At 42.6% G+C, this 27,636-nt stretch overlaps 1 protein-coding gene across 1 annotated transcript in view; it reads left to right on the forward strand.

Moving 5' to 3' along the window:
• Nucleotides 1-27,636, forward strand: part of Gli3 (GLI family zinc finger 3) — a 267,115-nt gene that overhangs the window by 194,043 nt on the left and 45,436 nt on the right. Inside the window, exons 8-10 of the mRNA XM_087896438.1 lie at nucleotides 2,995-3,208; nucleotides 3,932-4,045; nucleotides 5,673-5,813. Coding sequence (XP_087752564.1) covers nucleotides 2,995-3,208; nucleotides 3,932-4,045; nucleotides 5,673-5,813 — 469 coding nt within the window. The remainder of the gene's footprint in view (nucleotides 1-2,994; nucleotides 3,209-3,931; nucleotides 4,046-5,672; nucleotides 5,814-27,636) is intronic.

Below are 27,636 nucleotides of genomic sequence, written 5' to 3' on the forward strand. Positions count from 1 at the left end.
TTTTGAATTATCCGTGTCATTAAATTAATGATTAAGGTCTCATGAGAGAAGAGCTAGAGTCATCCAGAAGAGAGAGCCAGATGGAGCAGGGAATATGAGCAACCTCTAAAAGCAGTGGACGAGGCAGGAGCCCAGAGTTTCATGCTTAGCTCTAGAGGTACAGGGATCCATGGTCCTGTGCAGGTAGACTTGGTCATAGGCCTGGGCTCCCCGGCTCCCCCTCAAGAACTCAGAAGGTTCTCTACACATCTTCCATCATGAGAGTACACATGGAGGCATCCTTTGCTAAGTAGTATATTCGGTCTCTTCTGCACATAACTGCCATGCCCAGTCTTGCTTGGCTCATTTTTCTGCTTTATCCTTAAGAACTCAGCCTGAGAACTCTGTAGGCAATGTTCTGAGCAGCACTGACTGCAAAACCTACAAATACGGATACTGTGATAGAGCATAGAACGCTGTGCTTTTCTCATTAGATTCTAAACTTGTCTGTGGTCTGGAGTTGACAGCCCTACTGCCCTGTCCTAGGAGCCGTGCTAGTGGCAGCAGGTAGGGCCGAACATTCTGAGCTCATCAAAGGCATCTTGGTAGTTTGCAGTGTCTAGATCTTAGCACACAGAGAAGGGGTCATCTGTTCCTGGCTTATATTAAACCGCAAAGGCTGGGAAGTCGTTGGTCTGTCTCTCAGCCCCACTGCCTAGTAGTTCAAGTAGATTTTAGAGTTTATTTATTTCAGTTACCTGGTTTCACTAATGAAAAGTAAGCCCCAATGAGAGCTACAAAAGTGTGCTGGAAATCTCAAACTCTTAGTACCCATAGGCAAGAAGGACTGTGTGCTGAGGAATGTCTATAGGGATGCCGAGCCCTGATTAATCTGCTCGGATACTTTTTAAAATATACTTCTCTTGTTCGTCCTTGTGCATACAGTGAATTCTCTTGTGCTGCATGTATATAAAAAGTAAGGTCATTTCCTGCCTTGTGAAATTATATTCTTTAGTAGCCTCGACTCCTTATCAGGTACTCCATCTTTAAGCTGAGAATTTGATGTCATCCACAGTTTGAAGTGTCATTGTCCTCATCCTGGGTCTTCTTCATTAGCCTGCTGGATAGTTCAGACCCCAAGACACTAAAACTGTGTATAAAGGCTAATAATGCAGGGACTGCTGACGTTCTAATTATACCTGAAGTGGGGTCTTCGAGTTTTGTTCCTTTAATGAGTAGAGTAAGGTAGTTACACTTAGTAATACCCATTCACCCAAAGGAGGGGAAGGTGTTAAATCATTGTGGTTTTTGATGAATGACTTGTACACCGAAAAATAAATTGGACAAACTGGCACAGAGCTCAGTGAACATGAAATCAGCTATTAGAAGAAAGCTTGTGAACAAATTCTGAGGTAGATATGCATCTTTTGATTAATGCCCTATCAATCATCCGCACAGCTACCTTAGGTGAGTCTTGCTGTAATCATTCATGGTTGCTTACAGAAATACAGGCAGGAACTATAGCACCACAGAAACAGAATACTACTACTGATTCTTCTAACTTACTGTGAGCAATCACTGTTTGTACCACATTTCTGCTTCCCTTTATTAAGGAAACACAATGTAAAATGAAAGGAGAGTCCCTCAAAGCCTGCTGGGTTTCTCCAAGGGTATTCTTAATGGTATTCAGTCTTACATGGGCAAGCTATTGTAAAGGAAAACTCTCTGTAGGAATAGTAGTAATGAATTCCCATTGAAGCCGCCCTTTTATGGGTTATAGTCAAATAGACAAAAATGTAAAGTCACGTTAATGAAGGGAGTATATCTCTGATTATTACTTAAAGTCGTCGAAATGGTTTGAATTTTGTTATTGTAATTATTTTATTCTCAGTTAATGTGTTTAGCAGCAATAGTAATTAACCCACCAGATTGGAAATTTGCATGAGTTCTAGCTCTAATAATATGAGAAACCCTAGTTCTTTCTGGCTACCATTACAGTTGTGTGGGTGTGTGCTCTCTCGTGCATGTGTGCCTGCATGTAAATTTATTATCAGATTTTTTATTTTTTTTTTTTTTAGAGAGGAGGGTTTTCCGTGTAGGCAGTTATTAGCTCTCTATGCATTTTTAAGCCACTGGAAAAGTCCTCCAGAGCCCGCTGTTGCTTTTAGGGGATTTGATTCCTCAACTCTGCTCACACAAAGAAGCCTCTGGCCGCTGGCCATTGGCTGGAGTGTCCTGCAGTGTAAGTAGCACTTCCTGGGAACCGACTGTGGCCTGGGATATAGGTGGCAAAATAAGGTGGTGACAGGCATTAGCATGCATAATGGAATGTAATAGACATTTACTGCCATTTTGCTGGAGGAGGGAGCTGTGCTCTCCCATTGGAATATTCAGCCATCGAAGCCCATTGATCACTGATTTCAGTAGGGAGAGGTTAATCCATCAGCTTCTGTAACCAGACGGCACTGATGGAAATTCTTTAGGTGGCATTCTGGATGAACCAAGCTTTCCATCTTTACAAACAAATGAGTGATATGACAAGCATGGTGTTCAAAACACATTTAACCAATTGATTTTCTTTCCCCTTGTAATAAGATCTGGAGACATATGAAAGCGATCGGTGTGAGCTAAGATTAAAGGAATTGCTCCATGCACAGGAACAAGTGGAACCCAGGGCACATAAAAGTACTATAAAGCACAGAGTCACCCATTCTCTCTTTTATTAAAAGTTTGTTATTGCAATAAATAGTTATTATTGAGCCGATACCCCTTATTTCCACTTTCTAGAATCTGACATCCAGGCTGTGATGTGGGGAAGCTGTGCACACATGTCTGCTATAGGGTTCTGGTTTTTCTTGAAAGTGTTCGAGACATTTGACAGTGCCTGTGTCTAACTTCTCACCACAACGGATAGACCTGGTGTGATTGGGTGGCTGCAGCCATCAACATCCTTAGTTTGTGATAGTTTCTGATGTCAGCGTGAGTGACGCTTTTTCTTCTTGTCTTCCTCCTCAGCCCTGCCTTGAGCTTCACCTACCCCTCTGCCCCTGTGTCTCTCCATATGCATCAGCAGATCCTAAGCCGACAGCAAAGCCTCGGCTCGGCCTTTGGGCACAGTCCTCCACTCATCCACCCTGCTCCAACATTTCCAACACAGAGGCCTATCCCCGGGATCCCGACGGTTCTGAACCCTGTCCAGGTCAGCTCTGGCCCTTCTGAGTCCTCACAGGTGAGAGACACCGCTTTGTTTCATCTTGGCCAACAGAGACCTTGTCATCACACTGGCTCTTAGTGCCATGGGATTCATCATTGTCGAGGCTTTGCATGGGCATCTTGTCTCTCTCAGAAGGTCTATTCAGTTTTGATGAATGTGAGCTTGGACATCTTATATCAGAACCGTTTGCTTGTGATTTAAAAGTAGACTGCCTGATACGACCATATATAAACTACATCTGTTGATAGTCGATGTGTGTGGACTCTCAGCCACCGTCCAGCCCCTCTACTACAACCAGGCTACTACCAAGCACTGTGTGATACTCTTGAGTAAACATAGGCCTCCAGTCTCTCTGCTCTTTTGCCAGCCTGATGTGATTTAAAGAAGGATCTAGAAGCTGTAATTGAAGAACTTCACTAATAGTTTGTACTGATCTCCCACCCAAACTCAACTTCTTTGGAAATAGCGATAGCTTGTTAAAGTCTAGGATGCTTGCGCTATTCTGCAAGCTTCTAAAGTCACCAGCAGTGGATACTCGTGTGTTGGAAGTGAAGAGTGCCGCATGAGGCATTATCTAGCTTTGGTCGCATCAGCTGGACTCTCCTGTGGGCGGCTGGCATTGTCAGAATTGTTGCCCTGTTATCAAATGAGCTTGTTTGTTTTTAGTAGCATTTTCATTTTTGCTCTGGTTATTAATCAGACCTAATTTTCCTTCACCCCTGCAAATATGGCCAGCAGAACAAGCCCACGAGTGAGTCTGCAGTGAGCAGCACCGGCGATCCTATGCATAATAAACGGTCTAAGATCAAACCCGATGAAGACCTTCCCAGCCCAGGGTCACGGGGCCAGCAGGTAAGATAGCTCGGTTTTACAAACTAGCTTTGACTACTCTCATAGCGACATTGGCTCAAGTCCCCCTCCTCCAGACTCACACACAACATTTTCTTATCTGCTGTATACTTGACATTGGCCGTGTGTTTGAAAATGAACTAGTTAGGTATTAATGGAATTCATTCCATTCATTGATGGAATTCAATTCACCAGCAAGGAAGGAGGTTATGTGGGGTGCGTGTTCTTGACAAGTGAGATGGCTTAGAAGCTTTAGCTCCTCACAGTCCATACAGTCGCTGGTCAGACTTCATCTGTTAGCGACCACAGGTGTGACTAGGCTTCTCATCTCTAACCTTGGCCCAAAATTACTGAGCTTCGGACCCCATGCCTAATCTGAGGCAGAGCATGTGATATTCTTTTCATTGACTGCGTTCTCCACTTTTCTGATTTTGCTGCTTCTCAAAGGAGGGCTCAGAGAACCAAGAGAGATTGAAGTACAGCCAGATAGATTCTGGACTGTATTGCTGATCACTTAGGTCCGGTTCCCCTGAAGAATATGTAGGTTATATCCAGATTGCCATTTCAGATGCTCTTGAGCCAGATGGGAGATGTTTCATCAGTGCTATTTTCCCTCAGATTGGAGCTGAATGAGAGTCCGAAGGTTTACAGGATCTGAACATTGCTGTCATCAGTATGCTTCAACCCACGCCTTACCAAAGTGTGGCCCCGACTCCCTCAGTGAGAACTTAGAGGGAGGAATAAGGTTGTGATAGGGCGCTCTGAAACCATCCTTCTTACAGTTGGCTAGACCACAAGCACACCATGGTGTGTACATAATCAGTTTATCGTATAGCCCTACATCAAGACTAAAATCTACACATCTAGATATTGCCTAGAATCCCAGAGATTCTTTGAATTGCGTTCACTGTGAAGCTGTCATAGAGGACTAGAAAAGGCTGTGTGCTGAGCACCAGGCACTGTCTTTCCCTGGCCTCTACCATGCGGCAGACCAGCATCTCCCTGAAGACCAGAGGCTAAACCAGGAAGGCATGATCCTGAAAGAAAGGTCCCCAAAGTGCCCCTCACATTAGGGAAAAAAAACTAAGAGTATTCGAAAGCCATCTGCCTACATTACAAGATATATCAATAAACAAACATAATCAAAGGGAATCAAAACAAGCAAACAAAATAGGGCCAGTTTGAGGGAGGGCAAACACTTGCTACTTTTATGGGGTTTTGTTGTGTTAATTTTTTACTTAGGGTTTGTTGTTTTTATTGTTGCTTTTTATTTGTTTTTGTTTTTGTTTTCAAAGATGTCAGTTTGGTTTATATCTGAGGAACAACAGGGCCTGGTATTCAGGGTTTTTTTTTTTCTTTGTTATAATTGGGCTACTGTCTTACATCACAATTTAAAATAATCTCAGAAGGTATATTCAGAATATCAGAAGCAAAAATACATACAAATACTGGACATCTTCATTTCACAAAACCCAGCTGGTACTCCTGGCTTCCTTTTACTTTCCTGAAATGTTGTCGACTTCAGAGGAAAACAAATCTATATGCAGAATCTACTTTCTCCTGTCTCCCTTGCCACAGTGCCTGATTTCCCCCTCTCTGCTTCTTGCCTTCCCCCCTCCCCCCACAACAGGAACAGCCTGAAGGAACAACCCTAGTCAAGGAGGAAGGGGACAAAGATGAAAGCAAGCAGGAGCCTGAAGTCATCTACGAGACAAACTGCCACTGGGAAGGCTGTACGAGAGAGTTCGACACCCAGGATCAGCTTGTGCATGTAAGTGACTGGTGTTCAGGGACGTGGCTTCCCAACTCGGCGACCTTTGCGTGAGGTCAGCGGCTCTGACCCCGCACGGAGTCAAGTTCTTAGCTGGCAGCACTGAGAACTGGAGAGGGCTTTATGATTTTCTGAGAATAAAGAAAACTCCAAGCCACAGTGCTTGACCTGTTCAGTCAGCTAAAGCTTAGTGTAAAATTCAATAAAGTCTTCAATAGAGAGTGTAATGACTCTGATCCTGTAAGCCAGAAAACACTATTTTGAGTTAGAGGCTTTGATGGTTATTGAGTAATAGTAAGCTGGACATGAATTATTATTAACCTTTTAACTAAGTTTGATTCCCCTTCCAAGACCCAGTAACAATGTAAAAAATTACAGAAACAGATGGTTCCTTTTCTCCTCTTGCAGACTTCAGAGTTTAAAGAGCCTCCCATTATTATATGTTGCAATTGGTGCTTTAGTTTTGACCCAAAGGCAACATTTGTGGGCTAAAACTTGCGTGGAAAAGAATTGTGTTTAATGATGAAAACTCCACAGTAGTCACACTGGGGCACCTTTTCCTTCTGGTGTCAAAGCAAGGCCAGGTATCTTTTCTTCCCTTTCTAGCATTGTCTCACAAACATGGTACACCCATGGCTCCTTTGCCAAGGCTTCATCGTGCTTGGCATAGTCTCAATGGCGAGTAGAGTCTTCTTGTTGAATGGGATCAAGAACAACTGATACGGAAGTGCATATCAGAGTGTCTAGAATATGAAGACGTGGACTCAGATGGTTTCTATAGAAACACGGGATCCCCTTAAGGCACTCAGGGTGGTTTTACCAAATAGGACAGTTTCTTGTGCTTCTCCTGTGCTTCTCCTGTGTTCTTACTGAGCATCTCTGTAGTGCCTGCTTCTTCCTCTTGCATGAAACACTTGTACTTATCTGTTATCTTACAGCATCTTTGCCTCCTTTGTGGCCTGTGCTTATGGGTGCCTCCATCTATTTTGACTAAACATTAAAACTATAAAAAACTCTGTGCTTTTTATGTTGTGTGAGCTTTTCAATTGCTGTTTTCAGAGCTTCAATCGTTCTGTGTCCTGTATCCTGCACAGTTACCAACAGGTTTGAGAGATCTGATGTACAGGATGTTAGATTCCACATCTCATCATCAGGACTTCCTCCCCCCTTCTCTTTGTAAATTATATACATCACATTGTGTTTGTAAAAGTACAGCTGAAAAGTAAGTCATATGTTTTTAATTAAGGTATATTTTCAGATTTTTCCACACTTGTAATTTGATGGGTTTTTTTCCCCTCTTTAGTTTTATTCAAGTATTAATTTTAAAAGTCTGTCCTAATGACTCTGTATTCGTACTGACTCCTTTCATGGAAAGCACAGAGGTCTTGTAATCCTGAGAGAGGAGAAGTTAGGATTTTTTTTATTACAAATTATTATCAAAGAGTAGCTAGCATGTGCCAGGTGAATTCCCAGGGAGGATGAAGGTATAGCAGCACCTTAACCTTTTCACTGCCTAATGCGCGTAAAGCTGGTTTGGGTTTGGGTTTTTTCCTTTTTATGTTGTAAAGGCAGTGACTATTGTAGTTATTTTGTGTAATCTTGTTGCCAATATTCCCCTGATGTCCTTGTAGATCGGAATAGTTTTAAGAGAAGGCTACTGAAGCTGCAGCTTGAATGGATGTAGTATTTATGGTTACATGGAACCTGTCCTTACGTGTCGTGACTGCACACACATAGAGAATGGAGCTTTAAAATTCTAAATAAGATAGACGAGATAGATTGGTGTCGGGAAGATTGGTTTCGGGATTTAGTCAAATTCCACTGTGTTAACCTTTATGGTAATAATTTTAGTCTAAGCTAAATTGCAAGGGTAAGCAAACTGAGTCAATAAATTTAGAGTTGCAGCTTACAACGTGAAATCTCCCATTCCTATCACTTATATGCCTTCCACAGTGCAGAAATTCCATATGTGCGCATTTTGGTTGCCTGTTCATTGCCTTTACACAAGTATGCATTCCTCCTCTGGGTGCTACTGCAAGCATTAGTGGTGGCCCATGCAGAATAGGTGCTTACTATTTTGTTGATGAAAGTAACAGGTACTTCAAGTTCACCTAATTACTTTGGTGACAGATGGAATATATACCAGTTGCAAAGCTCGTTTTTAGGGGAGGCATTAACCATTTTGGTTCTTGCCACTTTCCTTGGAGAGCAGACATTTTCTGATTAGTTGGATTTTCGTGCCACATACAACCAAGCGGCAAGGTGTTAAACCATTCTGTTGCTCTGCCTTATTTATAGCCATGACCCATTCTTTCCCCCCTCTTACAGTTAATAGAAAGATTCATGATTCTTCATGGTTGTCTATCTAGTGTCTGACAGTCCCGACTGCCTGCTAAAGCAAGTCACTATCTATAATTGATATCCTGCCGTGGAATAGGGTGCTGGCTGCAACTGAAGGGCTTTGCTGAAAGCCCTTAAATCCTGACAAGTTCTCCCCTTGTTCTGCTTCAGTCGCTGAGCTGCAAAGTTGGAATTCCAGAGCTATTTGAACTTGGTGCAGAAGAGAGACATGTGTTTCACATTAGCAAATCACAAAGTTGAAGAAGAGAATTAGGAACTGGCTGACTTTGCCAGCCGGTAGTCTCACTTCCAGTGGGGTGCGCTCCGTGTTCCAGGGAACAGATGCCCTCGTCTGTTACTGTCTGAACAGATAGACAGAATGTTGCCTTTTCCCCTCCCTTTTATTTCAAGCCCCTTGCCTTTCCCAAATGGATGTTATTCTAGGTGTGCTGCTGTGGGATCTATTATCACAGCGACGTGTAATTAATTTCATTTCTCAGAAAAATAATTATAGCCGGGTCTAGTTGCTTTCCAGCTGGTATTAAATTTGTGATAAATTTACTTTTATTACCAGAAGCTAGGAAAACAGACTTGTATTTTTGTTCACCAGGTTTTTGTTATACTTTGCCCCTTTTTTGGTATCAGTTAAAATAGAAAGCAACAAAGGCACAAGAAGAATATGTGTTGAAAAGTTAATTAGTAGTACTTGTGACTGATTGCGTTTCTTATTGATTTGTCAAGATCCAGGCCTGACTTCTGAACATAGTCTACTGTTTCGGGGTAAGCTGAAAATCCACAACTCCCTTCCGTTTTGAATTAGCCCAACTCTGCTAGCGTGCCTTATATTACAAAGAACCCACATTTTAAATGTAAATGTGTTTCTGAAGTTGGGCGGTGTCAGGTCTCAGTGTTTGCTCTTCTTTTGCTGCTTTACTTACTTGACGTGGCTTGTGTTGTGGGAAGAGACCCAGCCTGGCTTCCAGACTTTGCTGAGCTCTGCTTCTTTCTTTGAATTTTGTTCTAGAAGTTAAGTTGTGTTCTACTTTGGTGGTAGAAACATTTGAAATTCTCACAGCATGAAGTTCAAGGTCATCTCATGTTCTCTGAAACCTGCGAATTTCAGTGGCACATAACAGTCCCCACCAATGCATTGCAAGGCTTTTTTATAAAAAGAGGAAGAAAAGGAATAAATGCGAAAATAGTACATTTTTACCCACGCTTTAAAGTGCCCTTGTTGAGATCTGAATGAAAAAAAACAGTGTAATCACTTCTGTCCACCTGTTACGACAATTGCCACTCGTCGCCCTCAGTTTGAACAACTCAACTCTCTGGTCTTGTGTAGTAATTGATACTTAAAAGATCGTTCCCAACAGTCTACAGCGAGTCAGACTGTTTCTTAGCAGTTTATTCTTCAGTGTCATCCCAAACAGCATGACCTAGGACAAAGGTTCCTTGGCAACTACCAGTGGGGATGGCGCCTTAAGACCGCACATCAGAGATCATGAGATATATTTATGATACTATGCAGCTTCAACTGGGTGGCATTTGAGTAAATGTAATCCTCTGTTTGTATCTTTTAAGCATGGTGTCAATTTTTTTTCCTTTTTGTAGAGTGAGTAACCATCTACCTGGCTTATAAATGCTTTCCTGTGCGGCAAGTTTTAATCTTCCAGACCATGCTGAAGTTCCCCTCTAATCACTTTTGCTGCCAGTTGGCAGCATCCTATCCCTTTGCAGCATAAAAATCAAGGGCTTTTTACTTCAGTATCAGAGAATGTAGAGAAAGGTCATGGAACTTGGGGAGAATCGTATCTGTAAAAACACAGCCTAGTCCTAAATTTGCTTTCTGTTTAATTTTTATCACTGTACTAGAGTTGCATTGTACTGCCTTACCTAAGAGAATAATTAGGTTGAAGATTGAGAATGGTCTCAGACATGAGTCAGAAATTAGTTCCATGTGCATACACACACACACACACACACAATCTAAAATGCACAAGTAAAGATTTTGATCTCGTTTCCTTCCACATGGGGTAGTTAGTTCATTTTCTTGCTCTAATTATTTGGAAACATGGCATGTAAAATACAGGCTTAAAAACTACAGACTTCAAAGACATTCTGCAATGATTTTGCCTTAAGGGTTATATTCTTTGTGAAGCTGCTGACTAAACTTCACCTGCAGGAAGTCCTTCCATAAAAATATACCCGAGAAATTGGTCTGAAAGGTCAAGAAACAAGGGCTTTCTGACTCACTGCTAAAGAACCCCACGGGTCCAGCTAGATTCTGAGTGGCAGCCTCATCCCTGCCCTGACTCTCGGGATGCCCTCCCAGACACCATTTGACCCTTTCAGACATTATTTTCTCACTTATCAGACTGTGAAACACTCGTGAAAATAAATACTGTCCCTGATATCCACGGCCAAGCAGAGATCACATCCAGGGGGCCAAGTGAGAAACAGACATCAGGTCAAATGAGGCAATCCCAGCTTGCGTTTGGTTTTTGAAGATTGGTTTGGGGAGGATGGTGCGATGATTCTGTTGGCCTTTGGGGCTTCAGTGTCACTTCCAAGACTTATGTTCTGTTCGTCATAAGTCTGTATGGGCCACAGAGAGTCAAATGCTGTATGGGCCACAGAGAGTGCCATATTCTTACTACTCAGTCCCAACACTGGCATGGCCACATCTTAAAAAAAAAACAAACAAAAACAAACAAAAAAAAACCTTAAACTTTCTTAAGAAATGGAAGAAGTAGATAAGGAAACATAAAACGTTTACCTTCCCCTATCATAAAAATCATCCTCAATATAATATTAGTGATCCTCCTTATAAAAAAGAAAAATAGAAGCCTCTTTAGAGGTTGTTATACCCATTAGCTTTAAATTGCTCTTAGGTGGTGTCCAAGTAGGGTTGTCAGCATGAAATCAATATCTAAAAGTTCCTGACCAGACCCCTGTTCACAAAGCCTCTGCAGAGAACCTGCGAGGGCTCTGGGCCCCCTCCCCTTGCTTGTGAAATGCTGACCTTGAGAGGCTCTTTGTATGTTCAGTGTCCTAGAATGCTTTGAAGGCTCTCCTTAGGGTCCCACTAAACCAGAGTGCCTCGTCCTCAGCTCTGGAGTAGCTCACTCGCTGTTGTAGACACTATCTTTCATGCTAGGAGATGTTGAAAAGCATTCTTCCCACTGAGTGCCTGTAACACCTCATCCATTTCTCACGGGGCTAACCAGAATTATCTACACTACACATATTATCGGCTGTACCCTGGAAGGCAAAATGGCTTCGATTTGTCCTCCAAAACTTGCAGAATTAAAGAAAAATCCCTCCTACTTTGTAATGTTCTGCTTAAAAAGTAAGGGTGGGCTAACCTGTTTTGCAAAATCTGAGACCATAAAAACAAAAAATCAAATGTATGTGTGGGCAAGTGGGGAGCAAGGTGAAGATTCCTATTTACCCATAGGCGGAACATCCTGGAAATGACACTTGCTGAGGTTGGTCACTCAGTAGTTATCAATATGACCTACTGCCAGCCAAGCTTCTCATCTCTGTGAGAAAAAAAAAAATGCCAGCATTTTTTCTGCAGACCCAAGGAAGTGGCTCAGACTCCAGCCTCTGAAGTCACGGTAAGTAGGGTTGGAGATCACGTGCCTGCTTTGACAAAAACCAGCTCCAGGAGCAGGAAGCCATGTCTAATGTAAAGACTTTGAAGATTCAGAGACATTTATGTTTTCCTGAGGTTAGCCAAATGCTTCCACGGATGAATTATTTTTTCTACAACAATTAATGTCAGCAAGAAAATGTATAAGAGCCTTATCCTCAAAACTCTTTATATAGACCACAGCCTTCAAATGTAAGCCAGCCTACTCCATCCTGCCTTGCCCAGTTACCTCAGATAAGTTCTGAGAGCTCCAGATAGTGTGGTAGACAGAGATGCCGTTCGTAAAGCTGTCCCAAACTTGTGCATTCCATTGCCTGCAGCTTCAGTTCCCATTTCTCATCTGTGAAGTGGGGTGGCATTCAACCTAGCTGATTTCTTCTCAACTTTGATTTTGTTGGGGGGATTAAAACAAAATAGGATAATTCAAGTACCTTGGATAGTAGGTTTTATTTAGACAAGAAAAACTGAATATGTTGGGAACAGAGTTAATAAACTCAAGGAAAGTAAATGGTGAAGCCAAGGAAACCTTTGACCTTTGTTTCATTAAACAGAAATAATAAGTAGTCCGTTGATTGGATAGTGCCTGCTTCCTGCGTAGGCTACCGATCCACCGCCTGGTGATCACTGTGCGCATTGTAGACTCAGTCTCTCGAAGGAAAAGCTTCTTGAGCATCATCAGACCTGGAGTGTTGGGACTGAACGCACGCTGGAGAGCCAGACATGAAACACTCATCTTGGTGTTTATATTTTTGGGCAAGAAGCCTCGGGGCAAGTTGTTTTGAAGTATTACCGGTATATAATTAGAATGAATGGAAAGCAAAGTGAAGGTGCCAAGGAGGAAATGGAAGGTCTTATGGGGGCTGGGGGTAAGCATTGTTTTCAACAAACAAGTAGACTCAAACAGGGAAAGATTGATGGATATGCAGTAAGGTGTTCAGTATGCTCTGTTAAGAGAGTAGGAGGGAATTAACAGTGTAATAGAATTTTATCCATGGGAATACCTAATGCACTAATAGGCTGAGCTTTTTAACATTTCCTTGGCTTTGAAATAAAATCACAGAGTGATTTAGCTTATGCATTTTGGACAGAGTGGCAAGCATCAGTCTTCATGAAGAGTAGGAGGGTGCAGGAGAGGAGACCGAGGAGCAAGGGGATGAGATTGCAGGGCTAGAGGTCTTGGTTTCTGTTCCTGGTGGAGTAATGAGGGGAGTTGCGTTCATCTCAGAGACCTTCAGGGAGTCTTCAGTTGAGCTTAGCTATGCAGAGCCCTGGCCGCTGTGGGCCTCCCTGCATAAAAGAGGGCGGAATTGTGATAGGACAGAGTCAGAAGTGAGGCCTACAGTGCAAATTATTTAAAATTCTTTATTAAAAACTTGGGAGACAGTTTTGAGGTATTTCACAGTTCCGAGCAGCGAATATGGTTATCATAAGTGGCAGTCACAAAAGATCCACCTCCAAGTTGGCTTTGCAGATAAACTGAGTCCTTCTCTTGGACTCATGCTTATGACTCAAGATTGTGGGATATTTTTTTTTCAAGTTGCTTTATTGGAGATGGGAAGAACAAATGATTGTTGATAAAACGTTTAGCAGCCACCTGCTCTAGTGATAGTCAGTTACATTTTTAGTGCCGATGGGGGTTTCTGGGGATTACTGATACGTTATATTTTCCATTGCTTCTCTTCTTGGCGTGCCCTGTTTCCCAGTGTGAGCTTGTAACATTGACTTCTGAGATTCTGTTGCACAGGATTCCGTTGATGTCTCTTAAGGACTCTGACCGTCTCTTGCTACCCCACCTTGGGTTTTGTTTGTCACAGTGTGATGTTCCTATTTTCTAGAGAGCACTACATAGCAGACAGGGAAGTGTTCCTGGCTCGTGAGAAACAGGTCTTCCTGGTGGCTTTTCCTCAAGGTGTTGCGTTTTCTCGCACCTTGCTTAGTGCAGCCTCCACCGCAAGATAAAGCAGTCAAGCCACAAAGGAAACGCAGCCTAATGGTTCTCCTCCTTGTGTTTAGCAGAGATAAACTTCAGTGGAGTCTCAGTGCTGAGCCATTTGGCTTCTGGCAGCAGCTCTAATTGGTAAAATGCAGATTTGATTTTATTTTTCTTGATCAGGAAGGGATTACTCTTGTTATCAGCGCAGAGCATCTTATTTCAAGATGAAAAGCCTTTGCGGAATTACAGATGCCGGTGCTTGGACAAAGGTTTTGTTGGCGATTGACAACTCAAAGAGAAAGTATGATTTATTAGCCTATAATGGCTAACCCTAAGCAATGGTCTAGGTCCTACAGATTGTGAAATTGCTTATGTGAACTGCCTTTTTATGCCACTCAAGCCCCAGGTTACGCAAATAAATGTGGAGTCCACATTACGCGAAATAGCCTAAGAGAGGAAGAAAGAAACAGAGGTGGGGGTAGGAAAAAGGTGGTTTCTAATATCCATCTTGGTGGTGCCTTTTATAGTAGTTTGGCTGATAAGCCAGCAGAGGAAAGATTAATAACGAGGCTTGTCGCTATCAGTACCTGTTTGTCGATTCTCTGTAACAGGGCTGTCTGTCCAGCATGGAAATTATTGATTAAATAAAAATTGCTATTAGATTGTGATGTGATCCATAATCACAAACAATGGTGGACATTCCTCTTTCAGATCCTCAGCCATGCATCAAGTTGTTGCTTTTTCCCCCTTGCCGTAATTTATATTGTGCTGACATTTGGGCTCATTAGGTTTATCCTTTCTGCTTGAGGCACAAGCAGTGTGACTGCTGGAGGAGGGGGAGGAGGAGGCAGATGAGGACCAGCCTTAGCAGAGACCTGGCTTCTGTGTTCTCTGTGCTAGCGTGGGGCTGCTTAAACTTCACTCTCAACCCCTTTTTGTCAAGAATTTTTTTATGACCCTCAGATATACAGGTATGTGAAATAAGTATATAAATCAATATTTACTGACAATAAATGATAAAGAAATTTATATTAGAACTATCCCTTGATACACATATAATTTTACCATTTATTAAAGAAAAAAGTAAATTTGCATACTGATGAAATATTTATTTTTTTTCCGTGATGAATTCATCTTGGCTGAATATTTGAAACTCGCAGGATATAGGACGTCTTCAGCATTTGATACTTTGAATTTGTAATAATCAACCCCTGAGAATCCACTTTGCATTACCATTAATACAGAAAGGCAGAAGTTTTGTTCAGGACCAACTCAGACATTGTTGGAAAATCTGTCCTCATCCCGAACCAAATCTGCTTAATAATATTTTTCTGAAATTCAAACAGCAATTGTTTTTATTCAAACATTCTAATACAATATTACAAAGATACAATTTGCTGGAAAAAATGATGGTAGGAAATGTTCCAAAAGTTTTTAGCTTTATAAATAAACCATTATATTTCTGTAAGAAAGTTTTGTGTGTGCCATAAAACCACTAGTTTGTAACACGCAGTACGCTCACATCTGAGCTGAGGGGCGCCGGGCAGAGCGCTCATTGCAGGGGTGCCAGGCAGTGCAGTCATTGTGTGGTATGGTGTGGCCTTGTCTGTGCCAGCTGAGTGTTGTCTGTTCAGAACCAAGGCTGCAGTGAAGTTGCATCATGGGACATGGGTGACCACAGCCAGAAACACATCATGTGTCTTAGTTTTAATTAATGTTTGGTGATTTCATATTACAAAACTTTTTGCTGTTGCCGATATTTTGTGACCCTAATATTTGATTACAGAGTTCAGTTAAGAGGGTGCCTACTGGAGTAAAAACAGAGCATAGAGCCCTTCGCCTTGTCAATCCAGTGGCGTTCCTTACATTCAAGTGTTGTGTACCCATTACTACTGTTTACTTCCAGAACATTCTTGCCACACCGCAAGCATGTGCATATCTACCAGACACCTCTTAGCCTGTTCTTCCCAGCCCCTGAAAACTCTATTTCAGTGGATATTTATTCTGAATATTTCATTTAAATGGATTTATGCAATATGTGAGCTGTGTCTGGTATGTTTTGTTTTGGTTTTTACATAGAATAAAGTTTCCGAGGTTTATTCATGCCATGGCCTGCATCACCGCTTTATTCTTCCACATGACCAATGAATATTCCTTCGTTTGGCTCTAAACATCTTGTCTTAACGCATTTGCTTGAGATGGACATTAGTGTTGTTTTCATTTTTTGGCTATTGTGTTGTTATGGATATTTTGGAGGAAGTTTTTTTGCTTACATGTCTGTTTTCAGTTTTTTTGGCAATAGCCTTCACAGTGGGTGTTACCTCAAAGAACTGCCAAATCAATGGCAGTTTCTAAACACCCTGCACTGGCTCTGCCTTCTTGGGTGGTGTCACTTCCAAGGTCATTAGCCTCTTAGATGTAGTCTCAAGCCTGCCTCCCTGGGACCACACACTTCCTGGGCAGTGGGCCAGGTAAGTTGTATTGAACTTGTATTGATGCAATTTGTGAACTTCTAGGCATCCTTCAGCATAAATCTCAACACATCCAACATGGCCGCTTTTCTTAAAACAGGGATGAGCTGCATGGAGAAAATGGAAGGAAAGTATTCAAATTATTGGACATAGTGGGCAGAGACAAATGAACTAGATCAGTTCAGTGGAAGAATTTTGTTTCTAAGTGGTGATTTGGTTGAGGGCTTGGGGATGAAAGAGTTCATTTTCTAGTCAGTAGAAGTGACCATAACTTGCAGAAACTGGTTTGTATGTGTCCCTCAATGAATCATAATTTTTGGACCCTTCTCGCAAGAGTAGTTGAGTCTAGAAAGTCTCCTAACTTGATAGTGAGTAATTTAATGTTAAATCTTCATTCATAAACAAATCATGTTTTATTAATATTTAGTTATTTGTTTATTTTTGTTTTTTTCAAGACAGGGTTTCTCTGTGAGCCTGTCTTGGAACTCACTCTGTAGACCAGGCTGATCTCGAACTTACAGAGATCCATCTGCCTCTGCCTTTTGAGTGGTGGGATTAAAGGCGTACACTACCATCACTCAGCAATATTTATTTTAATATACTATTTATTTATTAAGTTGCCAATATGGACAGTCTAGTATGGAACATCACAGAAAACCAACCAACAAAACTCTAGTCTGCTGTCTAGCTCAGAAAAAAAGACAAACAAGATAGCATTAAATGTAGCCTGAGAACTGAGGAAGAAGAGAGCAGTAAAGGTTCTTCCCTTCCATTAAGGTTTTAACTTTCTTGAATTATCGCTGTTTTATAATAGAGTCCAGTAGTTCACCCACCAGTGTCTGTGTGTTTCCTGTTAGGGATGAAGGCATGCCATCCCTCTCAGACTTCTGCTGTGGAGCCCATCCTCTCTGGTAGACCTTGCAGGCCAGCTCTCGTCAGACTTGAGCCTGGGGAGAAGGTAGTTGGGTCCCAGGATGCTCTCATTAGTGAAAGATTGTGTGTTAGAACCCAAAGCCCATCTGTTGGTGGCACTAGAGGGTACATGCTGTAGGAGAGGCTGCTTGGTTGTTCCCAGCTGCTCATCCCCAAAATAATCACTCAGAAACTGTATTAATCAAATCACTGCTTGGCCCATTAGCTCTAGCTTCTTATTAGCTAACTCTTACATCTTAATTTAACCCATTTCTATTAATCTGTGTATGGCCACGTGACTGTGGCTTACAGGAAGGTTCAGCGTCTGTCTCTGGCAGGGCTGCATGGCTTCTCACTGACTCTGCCTTCTTTCTCCCAGCATTCAGCTTAGTTTTCCCTGCCTACCTCTATTCTGCCCTGCACAGGCCTAAGACAGTTTCTTTATTAACCAGTGGTATTCACAGTATACAGAGGGAAATCCCACATCAGGTACACACTATTCTTTCAGGACAATTCTAATCTTCTCAGAACTGAGATTCCCATGGTTCTGAGTAAGAAAACGGAGGAAGAAATTTTAGTCGTAACTCTTGTGAGACCATCTGCAGAAAGTACTAGATTGGATCCTGAATACAGATTGCCTTCCTTGTATTGTCTCCAGTGGCTGCTCAGTGCAGAAATGAAGATTTGCCCCTTAGACTTCCTTTGCTACCAAATGTGTGCATTCTCTGGCTCCCCATTTCACTTCAGGCTGCCTTGGTTTGATATTTTCTCTGCACATTTATTACAAATTGTGTCCTATTGAAAACAAATAGAACCCTTCCTCACATACCCGAGAGCATGTTAGCAAAATACAGGTAATCAATGACTACCTTATGTAGGACAGCACATGCTAACTCTGGCTAGGTCATGGACTGGAACACACGTGTCTGTCCTTGCCTTTTATGAGGATGTGTACTATTGAGCACATCAAATTTCAGTCTGAAGTGACATGTGGGGACTTTTGGAACATGAAACTCTGCTCGCAGTCTCAAACTACACCCCCCCACACACTGTTACTTGCCAGATGCGTTTTAAGCGCTTCACTTGGAGAGAAGCTAAGGGGAGGGTTCTCCTAGCCCTTACTGACCACAGAGCATTATGTGGTATACACCACAGCACTTCAGCTAAGAGTCTAAGTTCAAGCTTCCTGGTGGGCTGCCTGGCTATCAAGAAACCTGAAGGAATGCACCGCAAAGGAGTCAAAGGGTGCTAGGAAGGACACAGTAGAAAGACATTAGGCCCCAGTGCCTCTGTTGTGATGAAAGGGTATAAAGCATACATACAGGGGCTGGAAAAGTGCATCCATCCAAATGAGAAAGTGAGAGACTTGTTCAGCCAGACCGGCTGCACTACCAGAGGTGCTGCTGTGGGATTCCAGAAGGGAGCCGGATCCTTGGGAACCTACGGACTTCTGTGAAAGCAAAGCTACTTCCTGCCCCACTTTTGTCTTTGGCGTTCGTCTTTGTGGACTTGATTCACTCAGAACAAGAACAGGGTACAGGCTGTACTCTTGGGGCTCTTCCTGCTTCCCGGGAATAGTGGCGAAAGGGGGCAGAATGCTTATCCAGCTGAGATAGGAATGAGGTCATTGACTGGCAAAGGGCATCAGAGGCATTTGAGTGGCACATCTCCTAAACAGGAATATTCTCTAATCCCAGATTGAGATTCCTTACCGAAGGAGCCATGAACCAGTATCAGAAGATTCTCAGCAGGCATTAACAACTGACACAGTGCTAGAGGAGAAAGGGCATTAAAAGATGTCTCCAGGAGGAATTTGATATCCTGCTATAAGATAAAATAGCAACCAGTAGGTCCATCCCCGTGTTTTCCAAGAAAAATCAACACTAGAGCTGGTTTATGTTTTCTTTGATGACATCATGAATCTGGTAGGTCAGGAAAACGTAGTAGATATGGTGAATAGCAGAGAGACCATATCAGCCGCTGTGGCCCAAACAGGAAGACGGCGCTGTAAAAGGCAGTGAATGAAGAGATGGGTTGTCGGTCAGATGGTAAGCTTCGGCCTTAGCCTTAGCTGAGAAGATTGTTTTTAGAAGACTGTTTTGATGCTCAGCCTGATTTTGCTGGGCAGTTTGGTGTGTTTCTTTCCAGGTTGAAGTCATGAACATAATCATCATTATTTATAAAAAAAAAATCTTCATTTCTAGTTACCAGGTGAATTGGGGTCCTTAAAGGCCTTGAAATATCAAAACACTGAAGTAGCTCTGCAGTTAAAAGTTAATATTGCAGGAAAGGACCTTGAGTGAACTCAGCATTCAGTATTCCTAGGCAATGAGATGCTGCACCTCAGCTACCTGGTGTGATTCTCAGTTACAAGCCTAGCAGTGTGCCACCAGTCACTTCCAGCAGTTTCTAGGGTCTAGCAGCTCACATTCTGAAGCCATACAGATTTACGGTTATTGGGTGGGTTCAAGGAGGCCAAATAATGCCTGGTAGGTGGATTGATTGAAGACAGGAAAGAAATTTGTGAGGGGGTTGGTAGTGGGCATGCTCATTCTCCCTGTGTTTGAGCCAGACTGGTCTACATGAAGTTGATCTGCATGGCCTCCAGGGTGTGGAACATAGGCCCAGTATACAGGACCATTAAGGAGACAATTTTCGTCTTGTTCTGAGAGAAATTAAACACTGAGTGCTGTTAACAAAGCTGTCTGTCCTTGGGGGGTTGGGCAATGTTCATGTACTGGAATCTGGGATGTGTAAGTTAGCCAACCATGGATGGGGGATACTTTCAAGTAATGCTGAGCACAGAGGGCTGCTGAACTCCGCCAACTCCCAAACATGGATGAAGTTCTTCTATCCTGAAGAAGTTCCTTGGAAGCCATTTACGTGCCTGTGTCCCAAGGAGGGACAGAGTGGCATTTGTCTTGTCTTACAACACCCCAGTGGCTCCGTCTCTCCATGGGTTTGACCGCCCATTCCTGTTCAAGTCTGTTTCGTTGTGAACACACTGCTGGTTAGCTGAACAGACGAGGCGTGCTTTCTACAGGGAAGACCCTAGGTGCCTTGGGAAGAACCTGGGCTCTCTGAGACCTCTGCTGCCCCTGTGACCTCACAGCCCCCTCCACTCCACTTTTCTCGTTTTATTTTGATGAGATTTGTCCTGCTCCAGGCATTACATTTGGGGACGTCTCTTTGAAATGATTTTAGAAATCAATCTTATATACTGAGAATTTTTTTTATAACCTAAACATTATGTCCCACGAGCCTTTCAAAAAAAATAGTGACCTTATTAAGCCCATGAATTCATAATACTTTTAGAATACTGACAAGGTTTTTTTTTCCCCTCTTATTTCAATTCTTTATTGAGTTTGCAGTGTGGATAAGAGTCTAAAGTTATGGGACTTCCATGACATACTGGTCTAATACAGTTCTTTAAACCATTTTTGCTTTTCAGATTGCAGTCCTTGCCAGCATATGCTTCAGTATTGCTTTTGTATTTATTCAGACACATTTGGAGTTACAGCTTTAACTCTGCTGAACTTGTTCTCTTCTCTTTTATGTTTAGTGGTTTTGAGTTCCCCTCAAGAAACATGAACAAACCAATATTAGCCCCAGATAGGGTACTGACAATAGACCAAACAAAATGACTCACGAAATCTGGCTAGTGATCCCGTGAGTTTATTGGCGCTGCTGACAAGAGCATAGGTGGAAGGTTGATTATGGGAACATGGGTGACTGAAGGGAGCTGCAACGCCAGAAAACCCACCCAAACATGGGTGACAGCTCAAACTGCATCCCTCGTTCTCCTCATGACTTCAACCAGCCAGTCTCTTCCCAGCAGCTGCCTAAAGCTTTATAAAATGGGCAATGGCCCTGTTGATCCCATAGCTTTTGCTGGCTTCCTGAGCCTTGTAAGTTTCATTGAGTTCTCGAGTCTTCATGTTCCTTCCTCTTCCAAGGAAGAATGCTTACGTTCTGAGGACAAAACTATCCAACAAGCAACATATAGTTATTTTGCTTCCCTCTCTGTCCTTGTCTTTTTTTGTTTTCCTGTATGTGTGTGCATGTATAGGTGTGTCCATGGGTGTGCATACCCATTTGTGCATACATATGGCAACGAGACATCAAAGTCAAACTTGGTTATCATTCTTCAGGTGTCTTCCTCCGGATCCACCCATCTCTTTCCCAGTGTTGAGATTGCAGACAGGCAGCCCTGCACCTGGTTTCTTTATGGGGGTTCTGGAGGCTGAACTCACGTCCTCACATTTGTAGGATATAACAATCACTCCAAATCCTTTCTCCCTTTCTCTCTGTATCCCTCCCTCCCTCTCTGTCCCCCCTTCCTTCCTAAGTTTCTTCCTATCATTTTTTAATAAATAATTTCTGTCCATTTCCTGCTTTCTGGACAGAGCTACACTATCTCAGGTCCTATTAGTATACTTTTATGGCTAAATGTCCTTCATTTCCCTTCTTCCTTTTCTGGATCATGGGATGAGATTGAGTGTTTGGATGTTTCACTTTGAGGTGCAACATTTCTGCACCCCAAGAAAAGGCTGGATACCATCATCCCTTGTACGTTCTACATACATCCCATCATCAGGAATCTCTGAAAAGTTCAAAAATTGAGAAATGACTGATTGAAATAACTATTTTTGAGTCTGGGTCTCATCGTGTAGTCCAGGCTGGACTCAAACTCAGACCTCTACCTGTTTTTGCCTTTTGAATACTAGGGTTAAAGATCCAGGAACCGAGAGGGGGTGGGGAAGACATGCCTTTAATCCCAGCACTTGTACCTTTACGTGCTGAGAATAGTTTGCCTGCACTGGGTTGTTGCTCCTTTGGGGACCCCCTTCTGGGGTTCTCCAGGTGCTAGGATTATCTCCTGAGCAACCTGGGTTCTGTGTTTTTGGTCAGCATGGTGAGCCACATTTCTTTCTTAGAACCCTACCCTCCACATTGAAGGGTGTTAGTCCCTTTTGGGATTTTCATGACTAATCCTGAAAATACATGGAAGAATACAAGTGAATATTCCCATGCTATATGAATGTGATATGCTCACATATCTAAATGAAAATGAAGCTAACAAGTTTTTAAATAATATTTTTTTATACTTTGAATTTGTCTATTGACCCATTACTGTGGAGGCCAGGATTGATAGGGAATTCTTTTCCTTCCCAGAGTCCTGTGCAACTGTGTTGCTATCACCTCTCATTCTGACCCCTCTTCTTACCATACTGGACTCTGAAAAATTTACTAGATTCTAGCTTCTTTACTCCCTTGTTGGTGGAGGCTGCTTGTTCTTTTCCCGTTCTCCCAGACCCAAAATAATCACACAGAAACTGTATTATTATAACATTCCTTGGCCTATTAGCTCATGCTTCTTACTGCTTAGCTCTTATATCTTAAATTAACACATTTCTGTTATTCTATGTATTGCCATGCAGTTGTGGCCTACCGGTAAGGTTCCTTCCAGTGTCCGGCATCTATCTCCTGCAGCAGCTACATGGCTTCTCCCTGACTCTGCCTTCTTTCCTTCTCTATCTGCTTGGAATTGCCGCCTTGCTCTATTCTGCTAAGCCACTGACCGAAATAGCTTTATTCATTGACCAATAAAAGCAACACATATATAGAAGGACTTCTCACACCATTTCCCCCTTTTTGTTCAAATAAAAAGGAAGGTTTTAACTTTAACATAGTAAAATTGCATATAACAAAACAGATATCAGGCAAGAATTACAGTTATAATATTTATATAAAATTTATCTTTTATCATAACTAAGGAAAGCTATAATTATAGTTGTCAATTCTTCAACCCCATCAAAGACCCCAGAAGGATATAATATTACCTAAGTAAACAGGAAGTATATGTAAGCAACTTCCACAACTCTAGAATTGACAGGGACATCGTGTTGCCTGGACAGTCACCCAAAGTTCTTTTGTAACTTTGGGGCACCATCTTCAGCCTACAGGCCTATAATACTCAGCAGACTTTTCCATGAAGCAGAAAATTTCAAAGACAGCTCCACTTATATGGAAACAGCTTTTTCCATTAACCAATAAAAGCAGCACATATACAGAAGGACTTCCCACACCACTCCCTTCCTGTCCATCCAGTCACTAGTCCTTAGTCTTGAAGCACACCTACACCTAGCGCAGAGCATGCCAGCTGGCTTTCTGTTCTGTTTGACAAGGAACTCCCAGCCTCCTATATCTGAGTGTGCTCCTGCTCTTTCTGGCTGGCTTTTGGGGGGTAGGGGTAGAGGTGGGGTACATGGCTAGAATAGGTACAGTCTCACTGCAGCTGACCCCTCACACTTGGCTGTAGTGAGGAGGAAGGCAGGATGTCCCAGGTAGTTAGAACTGGCTCTTTCAAGGCAGTATTGCTCTAAGGCACTTTCAGCCGGCCTGTGTCAGATGCTAGATTTGTTTTCTGTCCAACACACCTCTCCCCAGTGGGAGACTTGGAGTAGTGCTACTGAAAGCTTAAGTCCAGACAGAGGTCTTTCTTGACTGAGGTTATGATAGAAATGCTCGGTGGGTTTTGGTTCCCCTGTTCCTCGGGTCCTATCTGAGATAGGATCCTTAAGAGAGTTTGCACCTCTGTAAAACTGTCCTCTCTGGTGATTTGTTCTCCCTGGTGGTCCTGGTCACAAATGATGTTCACTATCTCACTGGTGATTAGATTTCCTCAGATCCTGCTTGTTTCTGAGTCTCACCCTAGACAAGTTAAGGAAGACTTGGGACTCTGCATTCCTCCCCAGTACCTGGGTTATTTCTGTGCCTATGAATCTGAGAACTCCTGCCCTTGCTGGGTTTCTAAACTCAGATAAGCATTAAGAACCACATGCAGTCAGACCTCAAGGCTTGCAAAAGTGAGAGATTGTTCCTAGCAAGCTTGTGCTTTGAGCTGTGATAGCAATGATATTCTAGCAAAAATCTATCTGTTGTATAATTTCAGAGTCCCGGGCTCACACACCGTGTGTCCACATGTGTGTGTGCATGTATGCATGTTGTAGGACTTGAACTCAGGACCTCTCACGTGTCAGGCCAGTGCACTGCACTTAACTACAGTCTCATAGAATCTATAAGTAAAGGATGAGACAATAAGTTATTTATGGTAAAAACAAAACAACAACCAAAAAACCTCCAGAATTTGGTTCTAAGAGATGTCACCATTTTGTTGGTGTGACTTCATACTGCACTTGGGACTATAGAATGGGAGTGACTTAAGGTGTTCTTCCTCCCTCTCCAGACAGTCCCTAATCCCCCACTTCCCTTCTTCAACTTAGGTTACAAAACGGTGCCCCCTACCTGATCCTGTTTTTTGACCTTGAAGCTGGAGATGATTAGGAGAGATTATTTTCAAAGGAATCGGAGCCGTAGAAAATAAATATTCTTATTTGCCTTTATCCCTTCCTGCCCTAGGAAGTGACTCTTGGAAGGCCATTGGACAGTAGTAAATGGACAGAAGGAGGCCTGTGCTGAATAGACACTGGGCCTTTCTCTAGCAGTCAGAGGTTGACTGCTCCCCGATACCTGCCAAAGAGTAGCTCTCCTCAGTCTCACAGCCTCCAAGACCGAGGGGAGGCCAGTCCGACAGGCTCTGATGGAGCCTCCACTCTAAAGAACCATTGGAAATCGCCCATAGGGCACAGTTTAGGGCTCTGATGTCACCGTGAAGTGCTTCTCCTGAGGGTGACTTCTTAGCTTTCTGGCACCATCTGCCTGTGTGTCCCAGAAATGAGCAATGTAGTGGCTATTCACGAGTTATCCGTGCTGTTTCCTGGCGAAGGGCCTGTTAATGCAGCGAATAATTAGAGCGATGACGAGAGCCTCGGTGTCCAGGGTTTGATTTGGGGTCAGAGCTCTTGCTTCCTTAGGGTGCCGTTCCAGCACAGTCAGGACTTTCTCAGACCTGTGATCTGCCTGTTGAGATCAAGTGCTTTGTTTGGACTTACAAAGTGCTTTAAAGCCACTGACCTCCATGGATGTATTTAAACTCGGTCAGTTGGCTTCAACATGCTGGAAACTTTTCAAAATGTTTAATTGCAGCGCAGTGTAAAGTTTAAGAGGATTTAGGGAGAGTAATTAAACATATGCAATTAATGAACTGTATGATGGCTTTTCCTATTAATTTTCACAACCCAAATATTTCTTTTCTTGCATATACTCTCAAGCCCAGTGGTTCTCTTCACTGTTAACTAAGACATCAAGGCCATACCTTCTGTGGGACCTTGGCACTTGCACTTCCCACCATATTTGATCATCTCACAGTGTCTGCATGCTGCAAGCTTGCCATAGCCAAGGGCTTCCTAACCAACCTTCAGGAAATATCATCACTACTCTTTTCCAACTTAAACCATTTTTTCCCACATTTTATTTTTATTGTACTCATGTTTATTGTTTCACAAAGCCATAAGCACTATGAAAATGAAACCTTGACTTTGGTATATTTCTAGGGCTGGGAGTGGTTTGGCGTACAGAGGGTATTCAGTACATGCCGTTAAAGGAGTGTGTCTGTCTTAGGGTTGTCAATACAAGGATGAACACCATGACCAAAAGTAAATTGGGGAGGGAAGGATTTATTTCACTTAAACTTCCAGGTAACAGTCCATCACTGAGGGTGGTCAGGGCAGAACACAAATAAGGCAGGAACCTGGAGGAAGGAGCTGATGCAGAGGCTGTGGAGGGGTGCTGCTTACTGGCTATCTTAGCCTGCTTTATATAAAACTCAGAATCAATAGCCCAGAAATAACACCACCCACAGTGGTCTGGGCCCTCCCCCATCGATCCCTAATTAAGAAAATACCTTACAAGCTTGTCTGCAACCCGATTTTATGAGGGCATTTTCTCAACTGAGGTTTCCACCTCTCAAGATGACTTCATCTTGTGTCGAGTTGACATTAAGCTATCCAGCACAAAGTGAATACTGATTTTTCTCAGTGTATTGGTTAGGCAAGTGTACTCATGTTTGAATTCAGAACGAAGAATTATTTTCCCACATAGAGCATTTGGTCACCTATTACTTCATCTGTACATTGTTAAGATGGACTTTAAAGCTCCACACAGTGAGGATGATGCTGACGTGCAGATTAGAGCCCTTAAAGAGACCACACTCACCAGTGCATTAAATACAGGGAAAAGAAGGAGAATATAACTATAGCAACCAAGAAACATTACACTTTGTGTGTGGGGAGGGGGTGCGTTGTTTTATAACTCCAGTTCTAGGGGATCTAACCTCCTCTTTTGGCCTCTGAGAAACCTAAGGAAGTATATCAAGACCAACCTAGACAATGTCAGTTTGGTTCTTACTTTTTAAATTTTTTGATATCATAATATAATTATACATTTCTCCCTTTCTTCCTGACAAAGCTTCCTTACACCTCTCCTTGCTCTCTGTCAAACCACGGCCTCTATGTTCCTTAATTGTTACCACGTGCATGTAGGGAGAGAGGCTCAAGAACCCAGAAGCAAGCCTATGACAGTTCATTTCACATCAGTGCTTTCAGGCTGCATGGCCCTGGAAGCAGGAGGTGACCATTTCCCATCAGTTGCAGTATTCCTAGTCACAAGTGAAGCCTCTGGCTGCTGTGTTAGAACCATGATTGGGCAGAATGTGCTGATGTGGAAGGAGCAGGGTGAAGAGTGGAGACGTGGGTTAACCCTAATGCTTAATTGATCTGTGAACTTCAGACACTTGGCAGCATCTGAGACCCTTCTTCCTGTCTTCGGTGGGGACTGGCGGTGCCCTCATGCTATATTTAAACAACTATATGGTATCTATGAGCCATAAGATGTTTTCAAATGTGGAAAATAAAGTTTGATATTTGTGTGAATGTCTATTTTCTTGGTCTGTTTTTGAAAATTGAGGCTGTCCTGGGTTGTTTATATGTTTCGTATACTGCTTTCAGCCATAATCTCCCCTTTTTAGACTGGACCGTATGTCCCAGACTAACTAAACTTGCTGTGTAGCCAAGGATGATCTTAAACTTCTGTTCATTTTTGCCTCCGTCTCCTGGAGTGCTGGGATTACAGGTGTGCACCACCACGTCCATGCTTAGTTTATGAAAGCCAGTGTTTTGTGCGTGCTAAATATGCGCTCTACCAACTGCGCTAAATCCCCAGTCCCTGGCTATAATCGCTTAATCCTTGTCATTTAGAAAAAAGAGTTCCCCAACATTTTTCACTATTAAAAGTAATAAATATCCTTGTCTAAAATGTTTGTTCCCAGTGTTTATTGTTCTCCTCTGCTATAATCTATAAGGCACAATAACTGTTAATTAGTGATAGTGTTAACTAAGATTAAGTGAATGTACCACTGGAATTTTGCCTAGAGTTTGATTTTTTTTTTTTAATAGCAGGAGAGATGGCTCAGTGGCTAAGAGCACTGGCTGTTTTTCCAGAGGACCTGAGTTTGTTTTCCAGCACCCATGTGGTAGCTCACAACAGTCTATAACTCCAGTCCCAGGGGCTCTGACGCCCTTTTCTCAGCAGGCACCAACATTCACATGGTGC

This window comes from Myodes glareolus, chromosome 14 (genome assembly GCF_982192425.1).
Source record: "Myodes glareolus chromosome 14, mMyoGla1.1, whole genome shotgun sequence".
Lineage (NCBI taxonomy): Eukaryota > Metazoa > Chordata > Mammalia > Rodentia > Cricetidae > Myodes > Myodes glareolus.